The sequence below is a fragment of the Eretmochelys imbricata genome, chromosome 13, assembly GCF_965152235.1.
Source record: "Eretmochelys imbricata isolate rEreImb1 chromosome 13, rEreImb1.hap1, whole genome shotgun sequence".
In the NCBI taxonomy this organism is placed as follows: domain Eukaryota; kingdom Metazoa; phylum Chordata; order Testudines; family Cheloniidae; genus Eretmochelys; species Eretmochelys imbricata.
The window spans coordinates 17,789,856-17,814,379 of NC_135584.1; the positions used below are offsets into that span (position 1 = coordinate 17,789,856).

Genomic DNA, 24,524 nt, shown 5'->3' on the forward strand with positions numbered 1-24,524 from the left:
CACAAGTGCTGACGTGTTCAAATGACCTCTTACAGCTGTTTCCTCCAAAAATTGATTTGTCATGAGTGGGAGGGGAAAGCAGAAGACGTTTTTTGCCCCGTCTCCTTTAATGTGAGTTTGGCCTTTGTGAGCCCACATGGTATTTCCATTTACCTTCTTGAGAGTTTGTGAGAAACCTTCTATAGAACTGACAAAGGCCGATGATGATTATCAGGCCTAGATACTTGGAAAGTTCATCTTTATTTACATAGGTCAATGGCACAAGCAAAACTAAAATCCTCCCTGGGGGAATGCCGAGAGTGTGAAAGACACATAATCATTCATACCCCAGAGACATTTTAAAATGATTGCTTCCTGGCAGCAGTAGATAGGCACCGCATTTAGGCACTTCTACTTTAATAAGACACCCCAGCCTTCATCAAGGTTTAACGCTGGATTTTTCTTGGTATTTCAGATCTTGTTTTCCAACATCGAAGACATTCTTGACGTTCACAAGGAGTTCTTGGCTGCCCTGGAATTTTGTTTACAACCAGAACCTCAATCTCAGCATGAACTGGGAAATGTTTTCTTAAAATTTGTGAGTACAATGACTTAATGCTATCTGTAAATGCAGCTTCCTGTCACATGCTCCCACGTCCTAATCTCTTAGCTTTGGTAATGGTACCATAACAATGTGTATCTTTTATGAACGTACTATGTGGGGTGGGAAAAACCTTTGTGAATGAGACTGGAACAATGGAAACCAGATCAAACCCAGCAAAACAAGGAGGTATTTTTAGAAATTCTTCCTTTTCCTCTTGCATAGAATTTCTTTTTTCTTTTCTTCTCATCCAGCTGATCACATTTGACTGCTAAGAGTTTATTTCTTTGGTTCTAAAAATTTCAAAAGAGCATCTCCATTCTAAATAGAATCAATGCAAAAATCTCTCTGTTTTAATGCAAAATAAGATAGAGATTTTAAACCCACAAAAGACAGGAAATTCAAAACGAAGGCACCTACTGTAGCAGTTCTCCTTAATAACTTGGTTACACAATGAAGGCCCGATTTTCAAACATTTAGGTGTGCAATCCCATGACTAATTTGTGCATAAAATACACTAATTGTACATGCAAGACAAGTAATTATGAATGTGTACAACTTGATTAGCATCTCACTCATGTGCCATTTGCATGCAAAGTCACGTGATTTGCGTACAATAACACACAATTGCATGGACATTTTGTGTGTGCAGCTGCACTCCCAAGGCATTTGAAAATCAGAAACCTCCCACATAACATCTTTGCTGAGAACTCTAATAACTATATTCAACAGCAGCAACTCTCCATTCAAATCTATTCCATCAAGCTTCAATAATCTGTGGTGATCCAGACTTTATAGCGTACCTGGGTCTGTCTGAGTGCACATAATTTATACAGCCATTCATTACATTCATAGAACCACAGCACCTTCTCCCTTTGCATATGTTTGTTTATTTATGATAAAAGAAAAGGAGTACTTGTGGCACCTTAGAGACTAACCAATTTATTTGAGCATAAGCATTCGTGAGCTACAGCTCACTTCATCGGATGCATTTATTTGAGCATAAGCTTTCGTGAGCTACAGCTCACTTCATCGGATGCATACAGTATGTATCCGATGAAGTGAGCTGTAGCTCACGAAAGCTTATGCTCAAATAAATTGGTTAGTCTCTAAGGTGCCACAAGTACTCCTTTTCTTTTTGCGAATACAGACTAACACGGCTGTTACTCTGAAACCTTTATTTATGATGTGACAATCATGTAAATATTATTACTAGTAGTATAATATATTATTTATATTGTAGTAGTGCCCAGAGGCAATAGTGAGGAGTGGGGCCGCACCATGTTAAGGCTGTGCAAACACAGAGGAGAACAACAAATCATAGAAATGTAGGGCTGGACTGGACTTCACAGGGTCATCTAGTCCACCTCGCTGTGTTGAGGCAGGATTAAGATAAAGCGGCTAGCACATCCCTCGGCCCACGCTGCTTCCTGCAGCCCCCATTGGCCTGGAGCAGTGAACCGTGGCCAGTGGGAGCTGCGATTGGCCGAACGTGCGGACGCTGCAGGTAAACAAACCGTCCCGGCCCACCAGCAGATTTCCCTGATGGGCCATGTGCCAAAGGTTGCCGATCCCTGGTATAGAGAGACAAGGTGGGTGAGGTAATATCTTTTATTGGGCCAGCTTCTGTTGGTAAGAGAGACAAGCTTTCGAGCCACACAGAGCTCTTCTTCCAGACCTTACCTACTTTGTCTCTCTCTAATATCCTGGGACCGACATGGCCACAACTACACTTCAAGTAATATAATATAACAGTCATTTTCAACCTGCTGTCTGCAGGCCCCTGGGGGTCTGCAGAATATGTCTAAGATTTCCAAAGGGGTCTGAACCTCCATTCAAAATTTTTTAGGGGTCCGCAAATGTAAAAGGGTTGAAAACCACTGATGTATAATTTGTTATTGAAATGTTTAGTAATTAATTCTTAATCGAATACCCCTTAAAATATACATAAATGTGCAATAGAGAAATTATTAGACTAGGGCTTCTCAACCATTTTCTTTCCGAGCTTCCCCCCCGGCTATAAAAACTTCACGGCCCAGCTGTGCCACAACAACTGTTTCTCTGCATATAAAAGCCAGGGCCGGCGTTAGAGGGTAGCAAGCAGAGCAATTGCCCGGGGCCCCACAGCACGGGGCACCACAAAGCTAAGTTCTTCAGGCTTTGGCTTCTGCCCCAGGTGGTGGAGCTTGGTGCCCCAGGTTGCAGTCCCGTGCGGCAGGACTTTGGCTTTCTGTTCTGGGCCCTAGCGAGTCTAACACTGGCTATGCTTGGCGGATCCCCTGAAACCTGCTTGTGGCCTCCCAAGAGGCCCCGGACCCCTGGTTGAGAGCCACTGATTAGACAGTAATGCCAGATGGATGTGTGCTACTGCAAATTTCTCTTCTATTGGAGTCTAATGGACTGGCACCTTCTGCATCAGTTTGCACTGAAGCCTGTACAATGCATTGCTCATAATGTCTACATGATTCTGTCCCACAGTCCCGCAAGAGACAAAGGCCTGCAGTCCATACACTGCAGTGAGGCAAACTCCTTCCATTTCAGAATATACAGTCAAGACTGGTCATAACCATAATTGCTATATGTGTCCACCTAGGGCTCCAGATCTAAGGAGATGCAGGAATAATGCCGGGAGGCACTATAGCCACTTAGTTCCAGGCAAGCAAGGACCACGAGAAGGTTAGCAAAGGAGGAGAAAGCAATCTCTTAGTATGTGGAGTCCTGCTGGAGCTCAGAAGATAATATACAGCCTGAAGTGCAGCGATGTGGAAGACAGAAAGGGCTAATTCTCAGGGGTCTGTGTCTTGCCACAATGCAGATTTAAATAATGAGCCCCTGGCAACTGGCAGTGAGATTTCTAATGCAGTGGCCTGGGTTTAAAGCAGATCTCCAGTTCCCCTCTTTGCTTAGGGTACCAGTGTCCCATGTCTGTAATTGGTACTGTTCTAGTGAAGTGGTAGCACATGCGAGCAAGCTGTACTATGGAGCTACTGTTGTTCTCAGCAGTTTTCCATGGAGTCGTTGCATAGTTTCAGCAAAATGGTGGGCAGTATTTTTTCACAAGGAGAATAAAGGATGGAACACTCTGGGCTTTGAAGGGAAAAAGCCAACGGTGATCTCCAAGAGATGTAGTTCTGGGACATAGCTGTGGAGCTGATACTTTTGCCATAGCACATGTTGTTAGACAGTTTGACAAGTGAGCAAACAACCTAGATGCAGGGAGGGAGGAAACTTTGAGCTAACAAATATTCTAAAAATAAATCTTGCAAGTCTCTGGGTCCCCCTAGCAAATAGAGTAGAATGGATAGATGGATTTCCCACCCTGGATTGCATATGAAAATCACTAAAGGTTTTGTGACTCCAAACATCACTCTCACCACATTGTTTTTCATTATGGTCAAGTCACAGCATTACCCAAAAGGGGTTAGTGGTGAGGAAATTAGATAAAGCCTGTGACCTGAATGTGCCCGTATATCTTCATGATCACCTGACTTACTAGCAAGATCATCATTGTTCCTGATTACAAGTGCCACTTCCGTGTCACCTGCCAGATGTTAGCACAGATGTCCTGCAGCAGATACCTATTTAAAAAAAATGCTCCTAAATTCAGCAAATAGAGTGAGAATCCCAGGACTCAAGGGCCCTCTTTCTGACATTTGCCTTGAATTTCTAAGCTCTAAACGTTTTCCCTGAGTTTCCTTGTCATAAAGGCTCTTTTGTGCAGGCCATGGAAACATCAGGCTGTCTGTGGACCAGAAATGCACAGAGCTGGCCAGAGCTTGGTCTCTCTGTTATTGCCAGAGCTGATTCATGTCGGGTGGAAGCAGTACAGGAAGTCTGTGTGCAGATTCCTGGATCACAGTGAACTACCTGCTGACAGTGATATAACCTCAGAGGCCAAGCAGCATCTGCCTCCACGTAACTTATGATCTGAACAAAACACAGAACTCCCCTTCCCCACCCCAAAACCCCCCCCACAACACCCAGGTACTTTCATAGGACTTTGAGTTCTCTGTTATTTTTACTTGACTCCTCCCTGCTGGAACAATGGGGCTTCCCATCAATGTCACAACAGTTAGGCACAAGTCAGCCAAGCAACATCTATTGCTGTATATCTATGGAACTGACCTGCACTGTAGGCCAGCCTTAGCCTTCATTCCACCTTGGATCAGGAGTGATGAGGACAAGACAGGTTGCTGACTAAGCAAGCCACTAGGTCTAGGTAGGAGTCTTACTGGCTGACGGAAAGGAAGAGTATCAAAAAGAGATGCACCTCACGTAGCTCCAACCTCCAGTTCAGCAGGTGCTGGTTTATTTGGTTCCATCAGCTTTCTGAGCTCTTATTAATCTGAATTAGATACATCTGCTGACTGCCTGGTGCTGTGTGAATATGATCAGACAATGCTGTCTCAAGGATGAGGCAAGTTCATGCAGGATCTCCCCAGTACACTGGAATCAAGCAATCTCAAAGCATTTAAGAATGTGCTTAAGTTCCTGAATAAGGATGGAAAGGATTGCATGGTTAAAATTAAATGTGTGCTTAAATGCTTTGATGAATTGGGGCCAAAAACTGAGGGGCTCCTTTGAGGGGAATTTCTTTCTCTTCCCGCTCCAAGGATTCCATGCAAGGCTCAGAGAGAATATGGGGGAACAAGGCTTTTAGGAATATTCCAATTTAGAGCAGTAAAAATTTATTTTTGTCACTACAGCATCTCTGGTTCTGGAAGCACATGGGAAGCAGATCTGCTGAGTAAGAAGGTGCCATTTTTACATGGTCCCTTTTCTGACCATAATTGCACTTTAAGGTAGTGGTAACTGTAGGCTCAGCATTCCAGGAGATAACATCTCTAATTATGGAACTGATCATTTCTTCATCGATGGGGAGGAGGGAAACCTCAGCATCACCCAGAGAGGAAATTAAACACTTCAGATACTGAGTAATTTAAAGCATAGCTCTCATACTTGTGGGTCTTATGCATGAAAGGCAGCTGGAAAGGACTGGATGAAAGCACTGTGCTGTGTGTATAATTATTATATTGAGTCAAGTTTAGCAGGGTGATTTTGTCATGATACAAATATAACCTCTCAGAATGTTGAACGCATGACGCTGCAGTCAGTAACCTGAGCAATGACATTTGCTCGTGTTGCATTGATACAAGCTCTTCTCCTGATCTGAAACAGATGCTGTCATGTTAATGGACGCTATTTCTAGGAAGCTGGTTTTCAAGCATGCTGCTCCTGTGCATCTGGAGCTGCATGAGGGAGTCAAGAAGAGCAAATATTTGAGGAACTCACATGCCCAGCTTCTCCTTCTTTAACTTGCTCTTTTAAAGACACAATCAGCATGATTCCCAGTTCCCTCCATCCATGTGTGTCATGCATCCAGCCTGCCTTTTCCTGTGTCTGGTGGTCTGGAGCCTCCCTTTCTATTGAACTCCCCAGGATTAAAGCCATATACTGATGTGAGCCATGCAGCTGAGAGATAAAGGTCCAGAGCATCTACTTGCCAGCTTCTCACTGCAATTTCTTTGTGGCTGCTGCATTGTTTGCCTTATGCCATTGGTATTATTGTGTTTGGGGAGAAATCAATTTAGTCTTAGCTCTACACCCATCAATAAAAAGAGAAACAAATGCCCCATCAGATCAGTGATCCTTTGGAATAAAAACAAGCAGCACTTTACTCAGTTCATGAGCACGTGTCCAGCCCTGAAGCTGTTGACCTGAATGCTGAGTTAGCCTCCTGTATCAGTGTGTAAACACAGTTTCTCTTCCATGAAGTCATAGGAAATGCAGCTATATTTCTCCGGATCCATGTTACTTAACTGTTTCAATCAGCCACAGTTTTTACATGGATCTGTGCATATCTACATAAATAAAGCTGTTAAAGTCTGCAAGTATCTAATCTGCAGCTTGCACAGGAAGATCTATATGGACTAATACCTGCAAGATACTGCTTCTAAAAGTGCTCTTCTCATAGTTTGGGGCAGATTTTGTCTGGTCCCTGGATATGGGAGGGTGCATGGAGCTTTCGTCCCCCTAGGGCACAAGGGCCTTTAAACTGCAAGGTGCTGGAAATGGTTTTTATTGCTTTTCTGTCAAATATTCCATGTTGTTCTCCAAATAAAAGATGTTTGCGGTGTACTCAGCATCTCTAATCTATTACACTGGAAAAAATTCTACCGTCACTCTCACCCTGTGGTTTAAATAAAGTAGAACATGGTACTACCAGCTGCTTCTTGTACTTTAACAAGGAGATTTCATTTCAGTTTGTGGGCGTGACATCATGTGTATGGCCAGAGGGATTGTGTATATTTACAGCACAGTAGATGAGAAATTAAAGGAGAACCTCCATTTATTGTTAATGTTGTGCCTAAACTCAGACTCCTTTGTAAAGTATTTAACTTGTATTATTCTGAGAGAAAATATGCAAACCAGTTCTGTCCATGCAATCACATTCTGAGTCAACATGTGTTACTTTTTTCTTGCAGAAAGACAAGTTCTTTGTATATGAGGAATATTGCAGCAACCATGAGAAAGCACTCAGGCTCCTAATGGAACTGAACAAGATTCCAGCAGTGAGAGCATTCCTCCTGGTGAGCATCTTCTCTAGCATCTTGCACTGAACAATCCAACTTTGTACTGTACTTACAAGGAACCTTTCATGTCCCAGGGGCTCAAAGCACTTTACAGACATGAACCATTCAAGCCTTTCAGCTGCTGGTAAGGTAGATATTAATATGCCCATTGTTTTGATTGGCAAACTGAGTCACAGAACTAAATTCAGCCCTGGAATGAGCAATTTCAATAGGAGGTTGTTCCCATTTAGGCCAAAGATGGGTTGACCCACAGATGATTAAATGAGTTGCCCAGCAAGTCAGTGGAAGAGTTAGGAGTAGAACCCCAGTGGATCTGATTTCCCACTCCATGCTCTAGCCAACAGACAGAGCTCCCTCCCAAAAAAGTGAACTACACTTTTTGATTATTTTCTGTTTCTTTGGTGGCATTTCTTCCCTCCAACATCCTCCTCCCTTCTTCCTTGGTTCTAGGTCATCTCTCCTTTGTTCCCAACCATGGGCACAGACATTGGGAGTGGGAGTTGCCACCAGCTGATAGGGTGATTCAGGATGTTAGGCCAAGTTCTTACTGCATGCCTTGAGGTAGAAAGGAGGCTGCCATTTTGAAAATGTGGCCCTTCATATGGGGGCATCATTCCCTTCCACTCCTGACTTGTCTCCCGCCTGCCAAAGGCCTAGTTCTTCCTGATTACATAGAGAAGCAGAAGCCCCTTATGAATGAATATCCCTTCCAGGTAGGCCCTTATCCTCTGGGCACTTTTCAGCCACAATTCTTAGACCTAACAGGAAGCATGGAGAACAAGAGTTAATTCCCTTAAATATTCAGGCCCTATTCACTCTTGTGAGTTTGAGTTAGTCCCATAATGTCACTGTGTTTTTGAAGCGCTGAAGTGTCGTCTTCTAGCCTGTTGGCTCCTCTGTGTGTCACTGCAAAGGAAAAATTATTTGGGAGAAGGTCTAGACCAGGGGTCAGCAACCTTCGGCACGTGGCTCATCAGGGTAATCTGCTGGTGGGCCGCGAGACATTTTGTTTATGTTGACTGTCCGCAGGCACGGCCCCCCGCAGCTCCCAGTGGCCGCGGTTCGCTGTTCCCAGCCAATGTTTTAGAGTGTTCTCTGCACCTACTAATTGTGCCAACAGAGAAAAAGCATTAGCCAGGTTGTTGGCCTCAACTGGCAAACTGGGCAGGAGGCCCAGAGTAAGAGATAATGTGCTGCCAACTGTCGTTTTCTGTAGCACCTGAAATTCAAAAGATTCTTAAAATAGCTGTAAGTATGGGGAAAGCACTAAAGCCTGCGCTTTGCTGTGGCTGCTGTAATTCCTTCCACCCTCAATCTCCCATGAAAGCCCACGTTATAATGTCACTCTGCAACGAGGGCTACATTAGAATACAAAGCATTGTTTGTGTGAATGGATTTGGCCTGGGTGCCCCCTCACAGCTGGTGAAATATAGAGCCCAGCCTCAGAAGGTCTGGGAATATATCTGAAAACTCAGTAAGAGTTAAATGGCAATTTTGATCCAGTGTTGGAGCGATGGGCGGAGAAGAGGCATGGGAAGGACTGAATCAGACGAGACTCTTGGAAAATTGAACTGAGAGCTTTGTGAGCTGGTAATAAGCACCACAGATAAAGAATAGCCTGGAGAGTGGTTGTTGTGCAGGAGACTGTACATAAAAATATCATTCAGGGCTGTTGATGAATGGTGTCTGTGAGGGCTGTTTGAAAATAGAGAGATGATTAAACCTACAGCCAAAAAAGCACCAGTGCTCAGAGTGCTTCTGGGCCACTAGAATGAATGATGCACTGGGAAAATGTTCTCAATGAACAAAGCAGGTGAAGCTTGGCTTGTTTGGGGCTTCGTTACAAACTCAGTGATTTGAGCATTGGCGTGCTAAACCCAGGGTTGTGAGTTCCATCCTTGAGGGGGCCATTTAGGGATCTGGGGCAAAAATTGGGGATGAGTCCTGCTTTGAGCAGGGGGTTGGACTAGATGACCTCTTGAGGACCCTTCCAACCCTAATATTTAATTAATAAATAAATAAATAAATAAAACTTAGCTTTGGTTGACTGGACGGTTTTGTGAGTCTTTCAAATACACTTCGAATGAGTTATGGAACAACTCTGACCCTTTTACCTGGACTTGGTTGGGTTTGGATTTACTTCTCTTACTTCTTGTATCAGCAATAACTATGCTGACTCTAGAGTTTGTGTAGTGTTTATATTGTCCCTTTCATTTAACTATGTCTAACCAAAACTGGGTGGGTTTGCCCTATCCTCGGTACAGACATGCTCATGCACGCTTTTCTGTTTGGAAACTGCAGGATCTCACACAGGGTAGACGAAACATACCCTGGAACCAAACGATGGGTTCACACATGATGCTTAGGCTGTGAGACTGTCTTTGGAATGCAGTGGACTTTGATTTCCTGCACTCAAACTTTGGCCATAACTTTATTATACTGTTCCTAATGAGCGCATCTTATTTTAGCCCTTTGGGTTCAATATTTTTGGGGCCCAGTGGTGGAAGCCTTATATAGGTGAGCACTAACTCACATGAGAGGTCACATTAAGTTCAACAGGACTATTGAGTAATGACAGTAATGAGCTATTTGGGTTCCTTTTGTTGATTGCACATTTTTCCCTTCACATTGTTTGACATTTTCTGAACTTCAGGCAGTATAATGTTTAGCTTTGGATTCAGAACCCTCCACACTACCATCTTTACCCATAATGGCTCATCTCCTATTGATGCCTGGAGAGCTTTGGGCATCGAACTCCCTCCTTTGTGTCATCAGCACTTGCACATATAAATCTCCTACCACGGATAGTAGCATCTTCATGGAGCATTTCCCATCCTTTCACATTCCATCCACTGAGTTTCAAGCAAGACTTGCATGTTGGGGGTTTTTCCTGGTGTTGTCAGTGCTCCAACTGTGCAGGTAATTTTAGGAGGTGAAGACCAATTCTTGGTTTCCAGAAGGAGCTGGGCTCCAACACCAAAAAGGAAAACACTGGATAAAGGATATAAAATATGGCAGAACCCCCTCACCCCCATAATTGCAGAGGGCTGATGGGACCTGTTATGCAGAATTCACTCCCACTCAGTTGCTATTAGTATCATTGTTTCTTTTGGGTCAGGAACAATTTTTCATTCTTTGTTTGTAGAGCACTTAGCACGATGGGGTCCTAGTCCATGACTGGGGCTCTTAGGCACTACCACAATACAATTTACAATCGACTGGCCCCCAGCTCTGACTTGTCCTGAAAATTTATCAGAATTCCTCCGGCAGCTCTTGACCACTGTTTGGGAATGACATTCTGTCTCCCTGGATTTGTGCATGCAGTGTTCACAGGGTGCAGCATTCCTCTGCACTTCTTGTTCTGAAATGCTATTGAGTGTTATAGCAGCAGAAAACCAGTTGCTGCCTTTCAGGGGGTGGCTGCTTTTCAATGGTGATGAAGTGCTTCTATTTCCCATACAGTATGGTGAGGGATCCTAATGTGTGAACAGTGCTATGGAACTATAAAGTCATTATCCAAGAATGTATAGGAGCTTTGTATCAATGATGATGTTTCTTTTCCTTTCTGTTTACAGAGCTGCATGCTTTTGGGAGGCAGAAAGACGACAGACATTCCACTGGAGGGTTATCTGCTGACACCAATTCAGAGAATTTGCAAATATCCACTTCTCCTAAAGGTACCATTTAGCATAGAATTTCCCCAGCTGGCTGCTTTGTTCCTGGGTTGCTTCTGCAGATTTTCAGCCTTGGCTTGTGTGCACTCACTTCTGCCCTCCCAGTTTGCATATCTAAAAGTTAACTTCCACCCTATGTGCTTGAATGACTTTTGTAGGTGTAGTCAAAGGCTGGCTCGAGTCTTAACAGACGAGTGATTACTGCAGTGGTTTGGGTAGGTGGGAAAAGGAGATGTACGGACTATGTAATGCCGTTCTGCTTGAGAGTCTCTTATGCTTACTCAGAAGAGTCAGTGCTATTTTAGCCACTTCCTGAAAAGCTGTGATCAAACACAGGGTGTGTCTACACTACCCATGTTACAGCACGGCTGCGGCAGCACGGTGACGTGGGCAGTATAGACACGCTCTATCACCGGGGGACAACTCTCTCGGCGATAAAAAACCCCCACCCCTAATGAGCAGTAGTAGCTTTATCGCTGGGAGTGTGGCTCCCGGAGATAAAGCTCTGTCTATACTGGTGCTTTTCAGCGCTCAAACTTTTGTTGCTCAGGGGGATGTTTTTTCACACCTCTGTACAACAAAAGTTTTAGTGCTGAAAATGCCAGTGTAGACACAGCCACAGCCACACCATTATTCTGAGGGTGTTGGATGGTCTCAGGGGACAAGTAATGGGCTACCCAGCCTTTCATCTCTAGGTCACTGGTTTGAATCTACGTATGTCTATAGGGATTACAGCCTCTTGTTGTTTGGCAGCTTGTCTGAGATGTGTTCAGTTGTCTCAGCTCAGTTCCCAATGGACAGGTAACACTGCAAATACCACCCCTGCTGTTAGCACTAATTGGCCTCCTTGTTGGCAATCTTAGCAGATGAGCCAAGGAACAAATGGGCAATGAGAACTGCACTTACTTCTCATCCCTAGCAGTGGCCCCTCTAGGTCAGGACTGAGGCACATAGGCAAAGCAGGCCGGTGTGGGAGAACTTGCACTGCCCGTGATGTACCTGTTTTGTGGTTAAAACAGAAGTCGTGAGTCTCCTGGGCTGCCAGTCTCATGCCTTCTGCTAGAATCACATTCATTTATTAATACAAAAAATAAAAGACACAACCGCCTTCCATCTCTAAAGAAAGGTCCCTTCGTGGGGAGTGAAGTAAGAAAATATATGTCCCAATCAGGGCTGGGGAAGCTGCCTTTGCCAGGCATAATGTTGTACCGCCACTGTATGCCACAGAATGCTACTGTACTACTGTGTCCATTAATCCCAAATGCGTGAAAACTATCACTACCTAGGTGTGGACTCCTTGCCTTTTTTCTCCTTTTATTAAACCTCTGTTTGTTTATTTAATCCTATTGTATTTTCTCTAATTCACCTCCCCTCCAGATACTTGATTGGAGTTTTCAGTGTCAAGTGTTTCAAACATGCTTTCCATTTGTGCTTGTGCAACTTTGCACACGCCCAATCACATGTACATGCTGGTTTTCACACACTATCATTTGTGGACACAACTGTTAGGATTTACACACACTGAACCAGTTTTGTGTGCAAACCAAGTGTGGGCTGAGTTCACATCAGGTTTGCATACACAAGAGAGTGTGAGCATAAATGCAGAAATGGAAGCCAATGAAGACTGCTACGAACATTTCTTCCTTACTAAAACAACGGGGAGTCCGGACGCCTCGTTGTTTTTGTGGATACAGATTAACATGGCTACCCCTCTGATACTTTCTTCCTTACTGCTAGCAATAGTTGGGAGAAGACAATAGCTTTTGTCCTACAGTGCCACCAGCTCTGGTGTATCTTTGGACATAATACTGGTCACATCTAGACCTTGTGAAGCCTGGTTTGAATGGTGTCTCAGCTCCTGCAATATATATATATATTTGTTTATGTGGGATAGTTTGGGGAGGACTGGATGTCTGTTCAGTCTTTGAATTTACACTGGGACTGTGAGCAACATTACTGTGCATAGAAGGATGATTGCTGTGGTATCTGATAGGGTAAACAGAGCAGAGGAAGTGGGGATCTAAAAATGCGGTTGCTTTGCATTCCTGATCAAGGACCTTAGTAATATTTATGCTTCCTTGTTTCCACATTGTGGCTGGTTGCTTTATTGGTTCCCAGCTGTGTTTATCAGAGAGTTAAAATGCAGAGTGGTGGAGACTGAAAATCTGAGGTTCCTTGGATTCACTGGAGTTTCCAAAGGATTCAAAACACTGGCCACACACAGGAGAGTAGTGACCGGATTCTTGCTCCTGCTCCACTCTCTTTGCACTGCTCAGGAAAGTTCCTGCAGGTTGCCTGTATGGGGGAGTGCCCAGCAGGTGCAGAGCTTGTGGAGCTGGCTCCTACACCTGCCTTCGCATACCATGGTGGGCATGTTGGGGACATGCTGGATGTGGATGGCCAGAGTGGCTAGTGTATGATATCGTCTAACTATCCCCAATTGGAGAATGGTCTCTGGGCTGTTTTCACCTGTGACAGAGAATCAGTGATCTCCTCTACTGCACCTAGTGGAAGCTGGACATAGCAGAGAATCTAGCCTTAAAAGAGAATGAAAGATATTTCTTCTGGAAGGCCATTGGTTTTCTATGCCTAGATTTGTCCTGCTGCCTTCCTCCTCCCCCCGTTGACCTTTTCTTTCACTCAGACCACATGCTTGAAGTTTCTCTCAGACAGTTTAGAGCAGAGGTGAGCAAACTACGGCCCGCGGGCTACATCCAGCCTGCAGGACCGTCCTGCCCGGCCCTTGAGCTCCAGGCAGGGAGGCTAGCCCCCAGCCCCTCCCCTGCTGTCCCTCCTTCCCCACAGCCTCAGCTCGCCGTGCCACCAGTGCTCTGGGCAGCGGGGCTGCGAGCTCCTGCCGGGCAGCCTGGCGGCGTGGCTGGCTCCGGCCGGGTGACATGACTGCCAGGCCTGCTGCTCTGAGCGGCATGGTAAGGGGGCAGGGAGTGGCAGGGTTGGATAAGGTGAAAGGGGTTCCCGGGGGCAGTCAGGAGACAGGGAGCAGGGGGCGGAGGTTCTGCGGGGGTGGTCAGGAGACGGGGAACGTGGGGGGGGTTGGATAGGCGTGGGAGTCCTGGGGGGCCTGTCGGGGGCGGGGGTGTGGATAGGGGTCGGGGCAGCCAGGGGACGGGGAGGGGGGGGGGTTGGATGGGTGAGGGGGGTTCTCAGGGGGCAGAAAATGGGAGGGGGGCGGATAGGGGGCGGGGGCCAGGCTGTTTGGGGAGGCAAAGCCTTCCCTACCCGACTTTCCATACAGTTTTGGAACCCTGATGTGGCCCTCAGGCCAAAAAGTTTGCCCACCCCTGGTTTCGTGCCTTCTGCTTTTTTATCCATGTCTGGTAAGTCTCGCCTGCTGAGTCAGCCTGTGCTGACTGGGGGTTGGTGAATTCCTAAGTCTTTGGAAAATATGATACTTTAACGTGGATTTCTACTAGTCTGTGTTGATCTATGGAGATACTTATCCATTGGCTGCAAGTTAATGACATGCGAATAGAAGTCTGTGTTCTATTTTAAAAGCCCATCAATATATTAGAACAGCATATTCTGCAAATATTAAAGCGAATCCTGAAACCTCAGTGCCTTCATTCAAAGACAGATGGGATATGTGCCACTATTTAAATACCATAGTTGCTATGGCAACATCTCAGACAGAGACAGACATTTTTGATTGTCAGATAGCAGTTCTAGTGATACGATGGAATTTTAGCACCCTCTCACTTCTGTTTTTCTTCTCTTACATAGCTTTTGGTGCATGGCATTGAGTGCTAGTGATGGGTTCTATGCCAAGAGATGGCAGTGCCTATGAATGGAATTTCCATAGGGCCAGTTTCTCCTGCTTTGCTTTAATAAAGAATGTGTTGCTTTATAAATGGAGAAAAGCGAAAAGACGTTTGAATAAATGCCTCTAAGCCACAAGTTCAAATCTAACCCAGCTCAGCTGCAACCTAAGTCATTCCACTAGGTGTTGATCATTTATTGGCCTTTTTTGAAATGGTCTGGTGGTTTCAATTCCTTCCCTCATACTCAGGTGTGTATGTGATAAAAATCCTAGTTGGCACCAATCTCCATTCTCTGAAGGCAGACTAAATACTGACTAGGCCTGGAGACTGAAATAGCCTCTCCTACGTAGAAATGGTCCCTCCAGGTCAATAGGAAGACACACTGGAAGAATGGGGTCAAGCATGCACTGTTGATGTCCCTGTTATGCCTGACTTCTGGATAGAGGACACCAGTGTTGCCAATCTAGAACTCTTCACCAGTATTAAATCTACTTATGAAACAGTAGTAGAGTGCACTGTCACGCATTATCGGGAAAGATGTTCTGGGTGGAAATTCTTATTTGTTGCATGTCATTACTTTATGGGGTTCCTTTCACATCCCAGTTAAATCACTGTTCATTTCTTAAAGTTTCATGGACATGAAATAGATCTACTGGAAAATGCTGAAGGCAATTCAGTGTCCATCCAGCAACATGTCAGCCTCATCAAGAGAGTCTATGTCATTAGTGGAAATGTCTTTCAGCTCCGAAAATGTCCTTAATCTTCAGAAGTTACACGTGTTGATAGTTTCTTAGGGGGATGAGTTTATGATGGATATATTGTGTGCCTTCCAAATCTCAGTTAATGCTACTGAGAAAAAATAAAATAAAAATGGAAAGTTTTAATACCAGTTCCTCAGAATTCAGAGTAACAGCGTGTTAGTCTGTATTCGCAAAAAGAAAAGGAGTACTTGTGGCACCTTAGAGACTAACCAATTTATTTGAGCATAAGCTTTCATGAGCTACAGCTCACTTCCATCGGATGCATACTGTGGAAAATACAGAAGATGTTCTTATATGTACAAACCATGAAAAAATGGGTGTTTACCACTACAAAAGGTTTTCTCTCCCCCCACCCCACTCTCCTGTTGGTAATAGCTTATCTAAAGTGATCACTCTCCTTACAATGTGTATGATAATCAAGGTGGGCCATTTCCAGCACAAATCCAGGTTTTCTCCCCCCCCTCCACACACACAACCCCACTCTCCTGTTGGTAATAGATAAGCTATTACCAACAGGAGAGTGGGTTTATTGGTGGGGGGGCGGGGAAGAAAACCTGGATTTGTGCTGGCAATGGCCCAACTTGATTATCATACACATTGTAAGGAGAGTGATCACTTTAGATAAGCTATTACCAGCAGGAGAGTGGGGTGGGGGGAGAGAAAACCTTTTGTAGTGGTAAACACCCATTTTTTCATGGTTTGTATGTATAAGAACATCTTCTGTATTTTCCACAGTATGCATCCAATGAAGTGAGCTGGAGCTCACGAAAGCTTATGCTCAAATAAATTGGTTAGTCTCTAACAAGTACTCCTAGTTCCTCAGAAGTAGTCATGAGTGTTTCAGTCTTGGAAATAACTGAGAAAGAACTTTGAGTGATTATAAAAAAGCTGACTGAGTAAAACCAACTCTCCAAACCCAAAAATAAAGTTGGTGTTAATGCAACTTCCAAATAAAATGAAAGCTGCTGAACTGCAGTGATTGGAGATCGGGCTCTGTTTTCTCTTACTCCGAGGCCATTCTGACACAAATGTATTCCTGATGATTAGCAAAATCATAGGCCAAGAGTTATTCCTCCTTTCTCTTTTATTTTGTCTTTAACAAGAGCTTGTGAATTTCAGGATTTTCAGATAACCTAGACATGATCTTGGTATAGTCAGGTTTTACCCAATATTCTGTCCTCTCATTAGTCTGAGAAGCATTTTTGCCTTCTGATTAGATTACAAACTGGGAATCAGGACTTCTGGGTTCTCTTTTCAGTTCTACCACCAGGAGAATCATCTTCATCACAGGAGGGTGCTGTGAAGTTAATAAATTATTTGCAAATTGCTTTAAGCTCCTTAGGTGTACGGTGCTATAGATGTTTTTGTAAGAAAAGGAAAATAAAACCACTGAAGATGCTGAGCCTCTCCTGAGGTACTTGGCTATAGATAAGTAGTTAGTGTTGATAAGATGCTATGGAAATAGTAAGTAAGCAGGTATCGCCAATATTTTCTATGATTCCCTGTGTGTAGTAGGATTCTAGTGATGGATCCTCCTATAGTTTCTCATCTGATGAGGCCACTTGGTGTCTGAACCAATGCATAATAGAAATAGAGATGGAAAAGTGAATTCAAATGTTGATGATTGTTGCTATTTTAATGATAATTTAAAATTTCCTAGTTTGTCCATCAAATGCAGCAGCTCTAGAGATGAGTGTGAGCAGTTTTTTAATGTTTGCATTGCTTTTCTTTTGAACTCTCCCCAGTTTTCCTATCCCAGGTGTGGAAAGGTACTCAAACCTCAACACATGTTTCCAGCTTCTGTGTATAGGTAGAAAAATTCTGATACTACTATTAATGGCCCCCTTCCTCCCGATACTGCTTTTGCCTAACGTATAAGGGACTAAGCACAGAATTTGTTGGCTTGCACATTAATGATCCTCAATATAAAGTCTTTCTAATCTTACTTTCTATTCTTCTCTTTCTTGTTGGTGCTGCATTTTGGCAAAGGATTTAGAGTCTCTATTTGGGAGGTTGGCATTCAGACTATCCCACTATTCATCTGTCTGTTGACAATGAGTTTCATCATGTACATGAAATAACAGGGATCGTCTTTTAAGCATGGGATTGGGCTCAGTGAAGGCTTAAATTAAACAGGGAGAAATGTGCTGTCTATGGCAAGCGTTCTGATCCTTTAAGAGGAGAAGAAACAAAGACCCACACCACGGACCTTGGTAGCGCACACTCTGCCAATGAGGTGGAGTCCAGCATGGATGTGTCAGCTGGAAATCTCACTGAGTAAATATTAGTAGAAGATCTGTATTAAAGCAGCACTCTATCTGGCTGATAACAATCCTATAACTCTACATTAATTAGTGGGAACTGCTACACTTCTTAGAAGCAGCTCTTGTGCTAGCTAATCCCAGCGCAAAAATAGCCATTTCCCTCTAAGAAAGTGCATTTATATCAGTGAGAAGAGAACCTGGGGAAGTGGTGACCATGAGTTAATCACACCCTTAGGGGGTGGGATTAGAGGCATTAACCCCCTTCTCCCCTACTTCATACTATATCAGGAATGTATAGCACATGATAACCACACCCTGGAATCATCTGATCTCTGAAGGCATGTCACAGAGGTTATGAATGTTTCCTGTTTTATGCATATTCTGCTTAGGAGTTACTAAGTACCCAGCCAGACATTTACACTCAAGTCCCTGTCTATTTGTTTCTGACACGCCCCATAATATGCATAGCTATACAGAAAAGCCAGGGCAGTAATTATCTGTTGCCTCATGTGATGGAAGAGTTCTAGGTCCTGAGAGGGAAAGAAGGACCTGGAGGCAAAAGCTGAGGTGCCAGATTCATAATCCATTTGAAAGATAAAGCAGAACAATGAGGCATATGTAAACCCTAATGAATATGGTGCCTGAATTTTGAAATGGGGAATAATGAGGCCAATGATGCAGATACAGAGTGGGATGGAGCTAACTTCCCCTCTATTCCCCTCAGAGTTCTTTAAAAGACAGGACACCTCTAATTAGCCAGCATTTAATGTGTTACCATCTAACTTTCCCACTTTGGAGAGACAATGGGGTTGTATTTGGATTCATAACATTGCATCAAACATTTAAATTAATTCCCCTGTCCAGAATGAATTGACATTTTAAAAACATGTGTTCATAAATGAATGATATACTGTTGTTCAGGGATTCTGTTCAATTTAAGAATCCCACCTATGCACGAAGTAATTTTTATCTGCTATTTTCACAAGTGATAGCTAAGATTCCTATCGATGAAAAAGAGAAAAATTACTTCTCATGGTTAATGATTGTTCACTTTGTGGATGTTACAGCACTTCGTGTATAATCAGTGATATTGTTTCTCCCACTGTTTGTGAGAGTCTTTCACAGAGCAGAAGGGGGGAAAATACATTTAAAAAATAGGATTATAAAATCACATCCATTGGCAGGCAGACTCAGGGACAGAAATGCAACCTGAAGTGACTTTTAACTTAAAAAAAAAAGAGACTAAATTTCAAGTTGACTGAGTGCAATATTATTATTATTATTATTTATTATTATTTGAGTTACTTTAAGGAAAAGAATACAGAATCACACAAACATTAAAATCATGAAATCGTTTCTATTCATATTAGGTTCTGTTGCAAACATACAGTTTGGAGCTGAACTGTTTATTAATGCGCCTTTCCAAGTAGATTAGATCAGGAAATCTGCTGTCTTTGTTATCTTTATCTGTTGCCCTAAGCTTTTCAATATGTAGCCCACAGAATTCCCACCTAAAGCTATATTTTACATGTTCACTAGTGGGTTGTGCAAATCTAGGCAACGATTTGCATCTGCAATGAATGTGCAGAGTAGACATTCCAGTGTGGAAAATGTAGTGTATGGCCATAAATGTGTGTGTTCTCGAACATATGGAGGAGGAAGCATGGGAATATTTTTATGTGGATACTTGTAATTTTCAGTTGCAAAATATGTGCTCAGCTTTCAGTTTACAGTATACAACTAGAGATAATCATTTTGAGGGTGGTGGAGAAAAGGCTGGCAGAGACTTAATCGTTAAAAAAAAAAAACAAGAGAGAACAGTTTAGCCGAATAACATCCTTTCTGCTAGGAAGTGTTACAGCTGGGCTTATATTTGAAAACCCCCATACTTCCTCTGTCTAAATAATCTGCATTGTTCTTCCCCTCAGGGTTTGTACCTTCCTTTAAAACGCACATTACACTGAGTCGTCGCCACCCTGTTTTCGTTTTAAGGTTATGGGGGCACGCACAATTAGTAGCACATGCTTTTTCTGCTGCCCAATGTTACGGTTTTCATCCTGCGTGATTCAGTTTTTACCCTTGGATTCTATCGGATGTTTGCAAATCTTTTAGCTTTGAGCTATCTGACCGGCATTCATGACTGAAATGCTTGACTTAAGTCGGAAATCCTTTTGCAGTGTTGCATGGTCCATGATTGGCATCTCTGCTTGTCGGGCATAGAGCTCTCTCTTTTCTGGGGCAAACCGCTGCAATGAGCATGTGAAGAATATTCAGAGTACAATCTCACCGAAAGAATGGTACAGTTCAAAAGAAAATGCGTGTTGGGCAGCACAGGCTTTCCCTGTGTGCACATTTCTTAGGCTTTCTTCGGGTTGCCAACTTTCTACTTGCACAAAACCCGAGCGCCCTTGCCCCCGCCCCCTGCCCCACCCCTCCTCTGAGGCCCCGCCCCTGCCCCACCCCTCCTCCGAGGCCCTGCCCCATCTCACTCCATTCCCACCTCCCTCTGTCGCTCGCTCTCCCCACCCTCACTCACTCTCTCATTTTCACCGGGCTGGGGCAGGGGATTGCAGTGTGTGTGTGGGGGGCTGAGGGCTCTGGCTGGGGGTGTGGGCTCTGGTGTGGGGCTGGGGATGAGTGATTTGGGGTGCGGGAGGGGGCTCTGGGCTGGGGCAGGGGGGCTAGGGTGTGGGGGGGCGTGAGGGCTCTGGCTGGGCTTACAGACTCTGGGGATGAGGGGTTTGGAGTGTAGGAGGGTGCTCTGGCTGGGACTGAGGGGTTCAGAGGGCATGAAGGAGATCAGGGCTGGGGCAAGGGGCTGTGGTGCGTGGGGGTGAGGACTCTTACTGGGGGTGCAAGCTCTGGGGTGGGGTTGGAGATGAGGGGTTTGGAGTGCAGGAGGATGATCCGGGCTCGGTTCAAGGGGCTCGGAGGGCAGGAGGGGGATCAGGGCTTGGGCAGAGGGTTGGGGTGCAGGAGGTGGTCGGGGTGCAGGCTCTGGGTGGCGCTTACCTCAAGCAGCTCCCAGAAGCAGCAGTACGTCCCACCTCCTGCTCCTATGCGGAGGTGGGCCAGGCAGCTCTGTGTGCTGCCCCATCCGCAGGCAGTGCCCCCACAGATCCCATTGGCATAGGCACCGACTCCATGGGTGCTCCAAGGCTGGAGCACCCCTGGGGAAAAACTGGTGGGTGCTCTGCACCTACCGGAAGCTCCCTGCCCCGCCCCGCCCTAGCTCATCTCCGCCTCCGCTTCCTCCCCTGAACGGCCGCCGCGTCCTGCTTCTCCTCCCTCCCTCCCAGCACTTGTGCCACGAAACTGCTGTTTTGTGCGGCAAGCACTGGGAGGGAGGGGGGAAGGAGGAGGAACGCAGTGCGCTGGGGGAAGAGGCGGGGCTGGGGCGCGGATTTGGGGAAGGGCCCAATAGGGGCAGGGAAGGGGTGGAGTTGGGGCAGGGCCAGGGGATGGGGGGGACGAGCACCCACTGGCGCCAACGAAAGTTGATGCCTGTGCCCATTGGCCGTGGTTCCCAGCCAATGGGAGCTGCAGAGCCGGCTCCTGGGAAGGGGGCAGCGTGCGGAGTCCCCTGGCTGCTCCTATGCATAGGAGCCAGAGTGGGGACATGCCGCTGCTTCTGGGAGCCACAGGGACCCTGCCTTAGCCCTGCTGTGTCTCCAACTGGACTTTTAACGGAAATGCTATCCGGAGCCGCCAGGGTCCCTTTTCGACTGGACATTCCGGTTGAAAACCAGACTCCTGGCAATCCTACTTAGGCTCTGATATGTTTGCATGGAAATCACAAGCAAAAATAAGCTTTTAGAATACAGTACAGAAGCTGCAGATGCATCTGTTAACATGGCGCTTTTATGTTGTTTCTTCCAAAAATAAGCACACAAATTGCCATTTCCAAATGAAATGGTGCATATGTGCAGCAAAATAGGTTTGATTTCAGTTACATTGGGATCCAGTCCTGCTTGCATTGAATTCATGGAAGTTGTTAAATAGATTTCAATGAGCATCTGATCAGACCCTAACTCTTTTGGGAAGGTGGTTTTCAAGCATGGTGCATGGAGGAATGAGATTATACCCATGCATCACAAGCAAAATTCATTGCTTTGTTTATTTAGATATCTAACATTTGTTGCATGTACTAGCTTACACTTACAGTTCAGTAAATACATGGAGTGGCTAATCATTGTTTCCTCACTGAGTTTTAAAGCAGTCTTCTGTCTCCACTGCTGTGTAGTCAGAACATGGTGGGCTGCTATGGGTGGCATGTCTGTAGGGCCGTGCAACTGTGAAAGTGATGTTGGAGTATAGTGGAGGAGTGCCAGAGAGGGCCTGTCCTGTCAGACCCAAGGGAAACAGTCCCCTCTGTCATCTCAATTCTCTTAAAGAGGGAAGTTAATCTTAATTTAAATTAAAATAATGCATTTGAAATGATAGTTACTTTTCAAATGGAAGACAGAAACCCAAGGTCTGTGACTCAGACAGCAGTGGCTGTGAGAAAAGCTCGGGCTTTTCAGTTCCCCAGTGAAGGCAGGTTTGGGAGAAAGTTGGTGTATTTTTTTACTTTGTTTAAGGACTCCTGTGTGGCTGCATGCTTACTGCAAGCAGCAGCCTTACTTTCCCCATGCAAGGCCAGTAGTGCATAAATGATAATACGCAGGGCATTTGGCAGTCCTGACTCAGGCCAGGCAAAACATATATGGGATTTATGGAGGGTAGGACAGTCTATCCATGGTCGGACATCTGGTCACTGTCTCTAGAGTGCTTTTCAGCATGCTGGCAAACGTTTACTCTGCGCATTCATAAATCTGTTGCTAAAATAAAAAAGCACCTAGCTGCCTTTCAGAAGTCCTGGGCACTGCCTTTCCAGGGGAGGGGTATCTCAGAGCACAGGCTCAGGAGGCTCTCTCAGCTTTGTGCCAAGCTTGAGCGGGAGTTGCTTTTCTGTCAGTCTGTGGCAAGCCATTCCTTTTTACGCATATGCTGGCTGTGGAGATTGATCTAGCACACAGGCAGGCGTTCTGTTGGAAGAAGATGAATTCCTGTTTCTGTTTAGTGTGATGGGAGTGGAGGGCCATTTTCTCCACCTCTCAATGGTATTTCGGAAGGTATATAGACAGCACTAATGTATACATATACATTTCCAAAGCAGCACTTGGGACTTTGAGCTGCAGAACACCTTTTATTAACTTTAATGAGAGTCATGCAACAAAAATGTCGTGCACCCCTTTGAATATGTGAGACTGAGACAGATGACTGTAATGTATGACCATATTATCCTTTCCTTTCTTTTTGAACACTCATCTCCTGCCTTACCTGGAGCCTACAGGGAGTAAGAACAGCCCTCTCATGGGATCTCCTTCTGTGAGTTTTGATTGACAGTTATAGGCAGGGTGAAAACTGGGGAGCCAGCTCATTTCCCTGTTGCATATGTTACCCAGTCTGGAAATCACCCTGGAGCCTAGGATAATTAACTCTACTCCCCTAATGGGACTCCTGGTTGTCAGCACAATATGCTTCCGCTCCATCATCCACCTGACAACAGCCATTACTAGTCACCACTTATAATTTTCAGGAAGGAAAATTTGTAGCTGAGTGTAAGTTCCTAGAATAGCTTGTTCCATACATGATGCAAAAAGGGGCCCTGGCAAAAGGGCAATACGGGGTTTGATAAACTGAAAAAAATAATCCAAGGGAGTGAAATATCTGACTTTGTTCTTTAAAACTATCAGTTTTGAATTTGATGGTCAATTATTATTGCAAATCTGTATAGCCCTGTAAATTTACCTTCTACTGTACAAAGATGAATAGTCTCATTATACAGCACCCAACATGTGAGAGTGAGAGAGCCCAGAAAATGCAATACCAATGCATCATGATTCTCATGAGAACAGTAGTTTAGCCTCAAGATGTGGATTTCATTTTAAAAGGTTACACAAAACTGATTAGTTAGTAAATAAGTAATGACAGTACTTTGCACTTCTGTAGCATCGGCTCTTAAACAATTTTGCAGAAATCAACTAATTTTATATCTGTATACCTCATACTCTTTAATGTATTTTTCCTCACAACAGCTCTGTGGAGTAGAGAGTGCTGTTATCCCCATTTTACAGATGGGGAACTTAGGCACAGAAAAGACTAAGGGTATGTCAAAAAACCAACCAACAAACCAACCAGCCCTCACGGTGCTCGTGCTACAGGGCTAAAAAAAGCAATGTAGATGCTCCTACTTGGGCTGGTGCCAGGGCTCTGAGACGCAGCTTCCTCACCAGGTTCCAGAGCCTGAAAGGGAACATCTACACTGCTGTTTTTAGCCCAGCAGCATGAGCTCTGTGAGCCTGAGTCAGTGGGCTCTGAGACTCACTTCTGTTTTTTTTCAGTGTAGATATACCTTATATGACTTGTCCCTAGGTCATACAAGAAATCTGGAGGAGCAAGGAATTGAACCCAGGTCTCCTAGCCAATCTTCTACCCTAAATGGAAGACCATCAGGCTGGGTGTTGTAGCCCTGAAGTAACAGTTCTTAGCTCTGTTTGCAGCCCGCCCTGCTGCACTTAAGCTCACTCCAGCTTCCTTTCTGGAAATGTGGAATGAGGCAGCTCAGCAGCAGTTTACCATGCAGTCACAGAACTTAAAAACAACCAACGTCATGTGAAAAAGAAAAAGAATATTGAGAGAACATGAAATATTCCAGCTGGGCTCAAAATGTGTCTCTTAAACACCATATTATGTATCAAGAGGAAACAGTGAATCTCACTAAGGTTTTTTTAATTTTTAGTCTTTTATCCAATTGAGGCTGGCAATAAAATAATATTGGTCTGCAAAATGATGAATTATGATTTGACAGTGGTTACACTATTTGCCAAA

General features: G+C 44.6%; 1 protein-coding gene across 2 annotated transcripts in view; it reads left to right on the top strand.

Moving 5' to 3' along the window:
* Window positions 1-24,524, top strand: part of PREX1 (phosphatidylinositol-3,4,5-trisphosphate dependent Rac exchange factor 1) — a 220,968-nt gene that overhangs the window by 98,241 nt on the left and 98,203 nt on the right. For both annotated transcript variants that reach the window (XM_077832160.1, XM_077832161.1), the window contains exons 3-5: window positions 455-577; window positions 7,066-7,170; window positions 10,749-10,850. In XM_077832160.1, coding sequence (XP_077688286.1) covers window positions 455-577; window positions 7,066-7,170; window positions 10,749-10,850 — 330 coding nt within the window. The remainder of the gene's footprint in view (window positions 1-454; window positions 578-7,065; window positions 7,171-10,748; window positions 10,851-24,524) is intronic.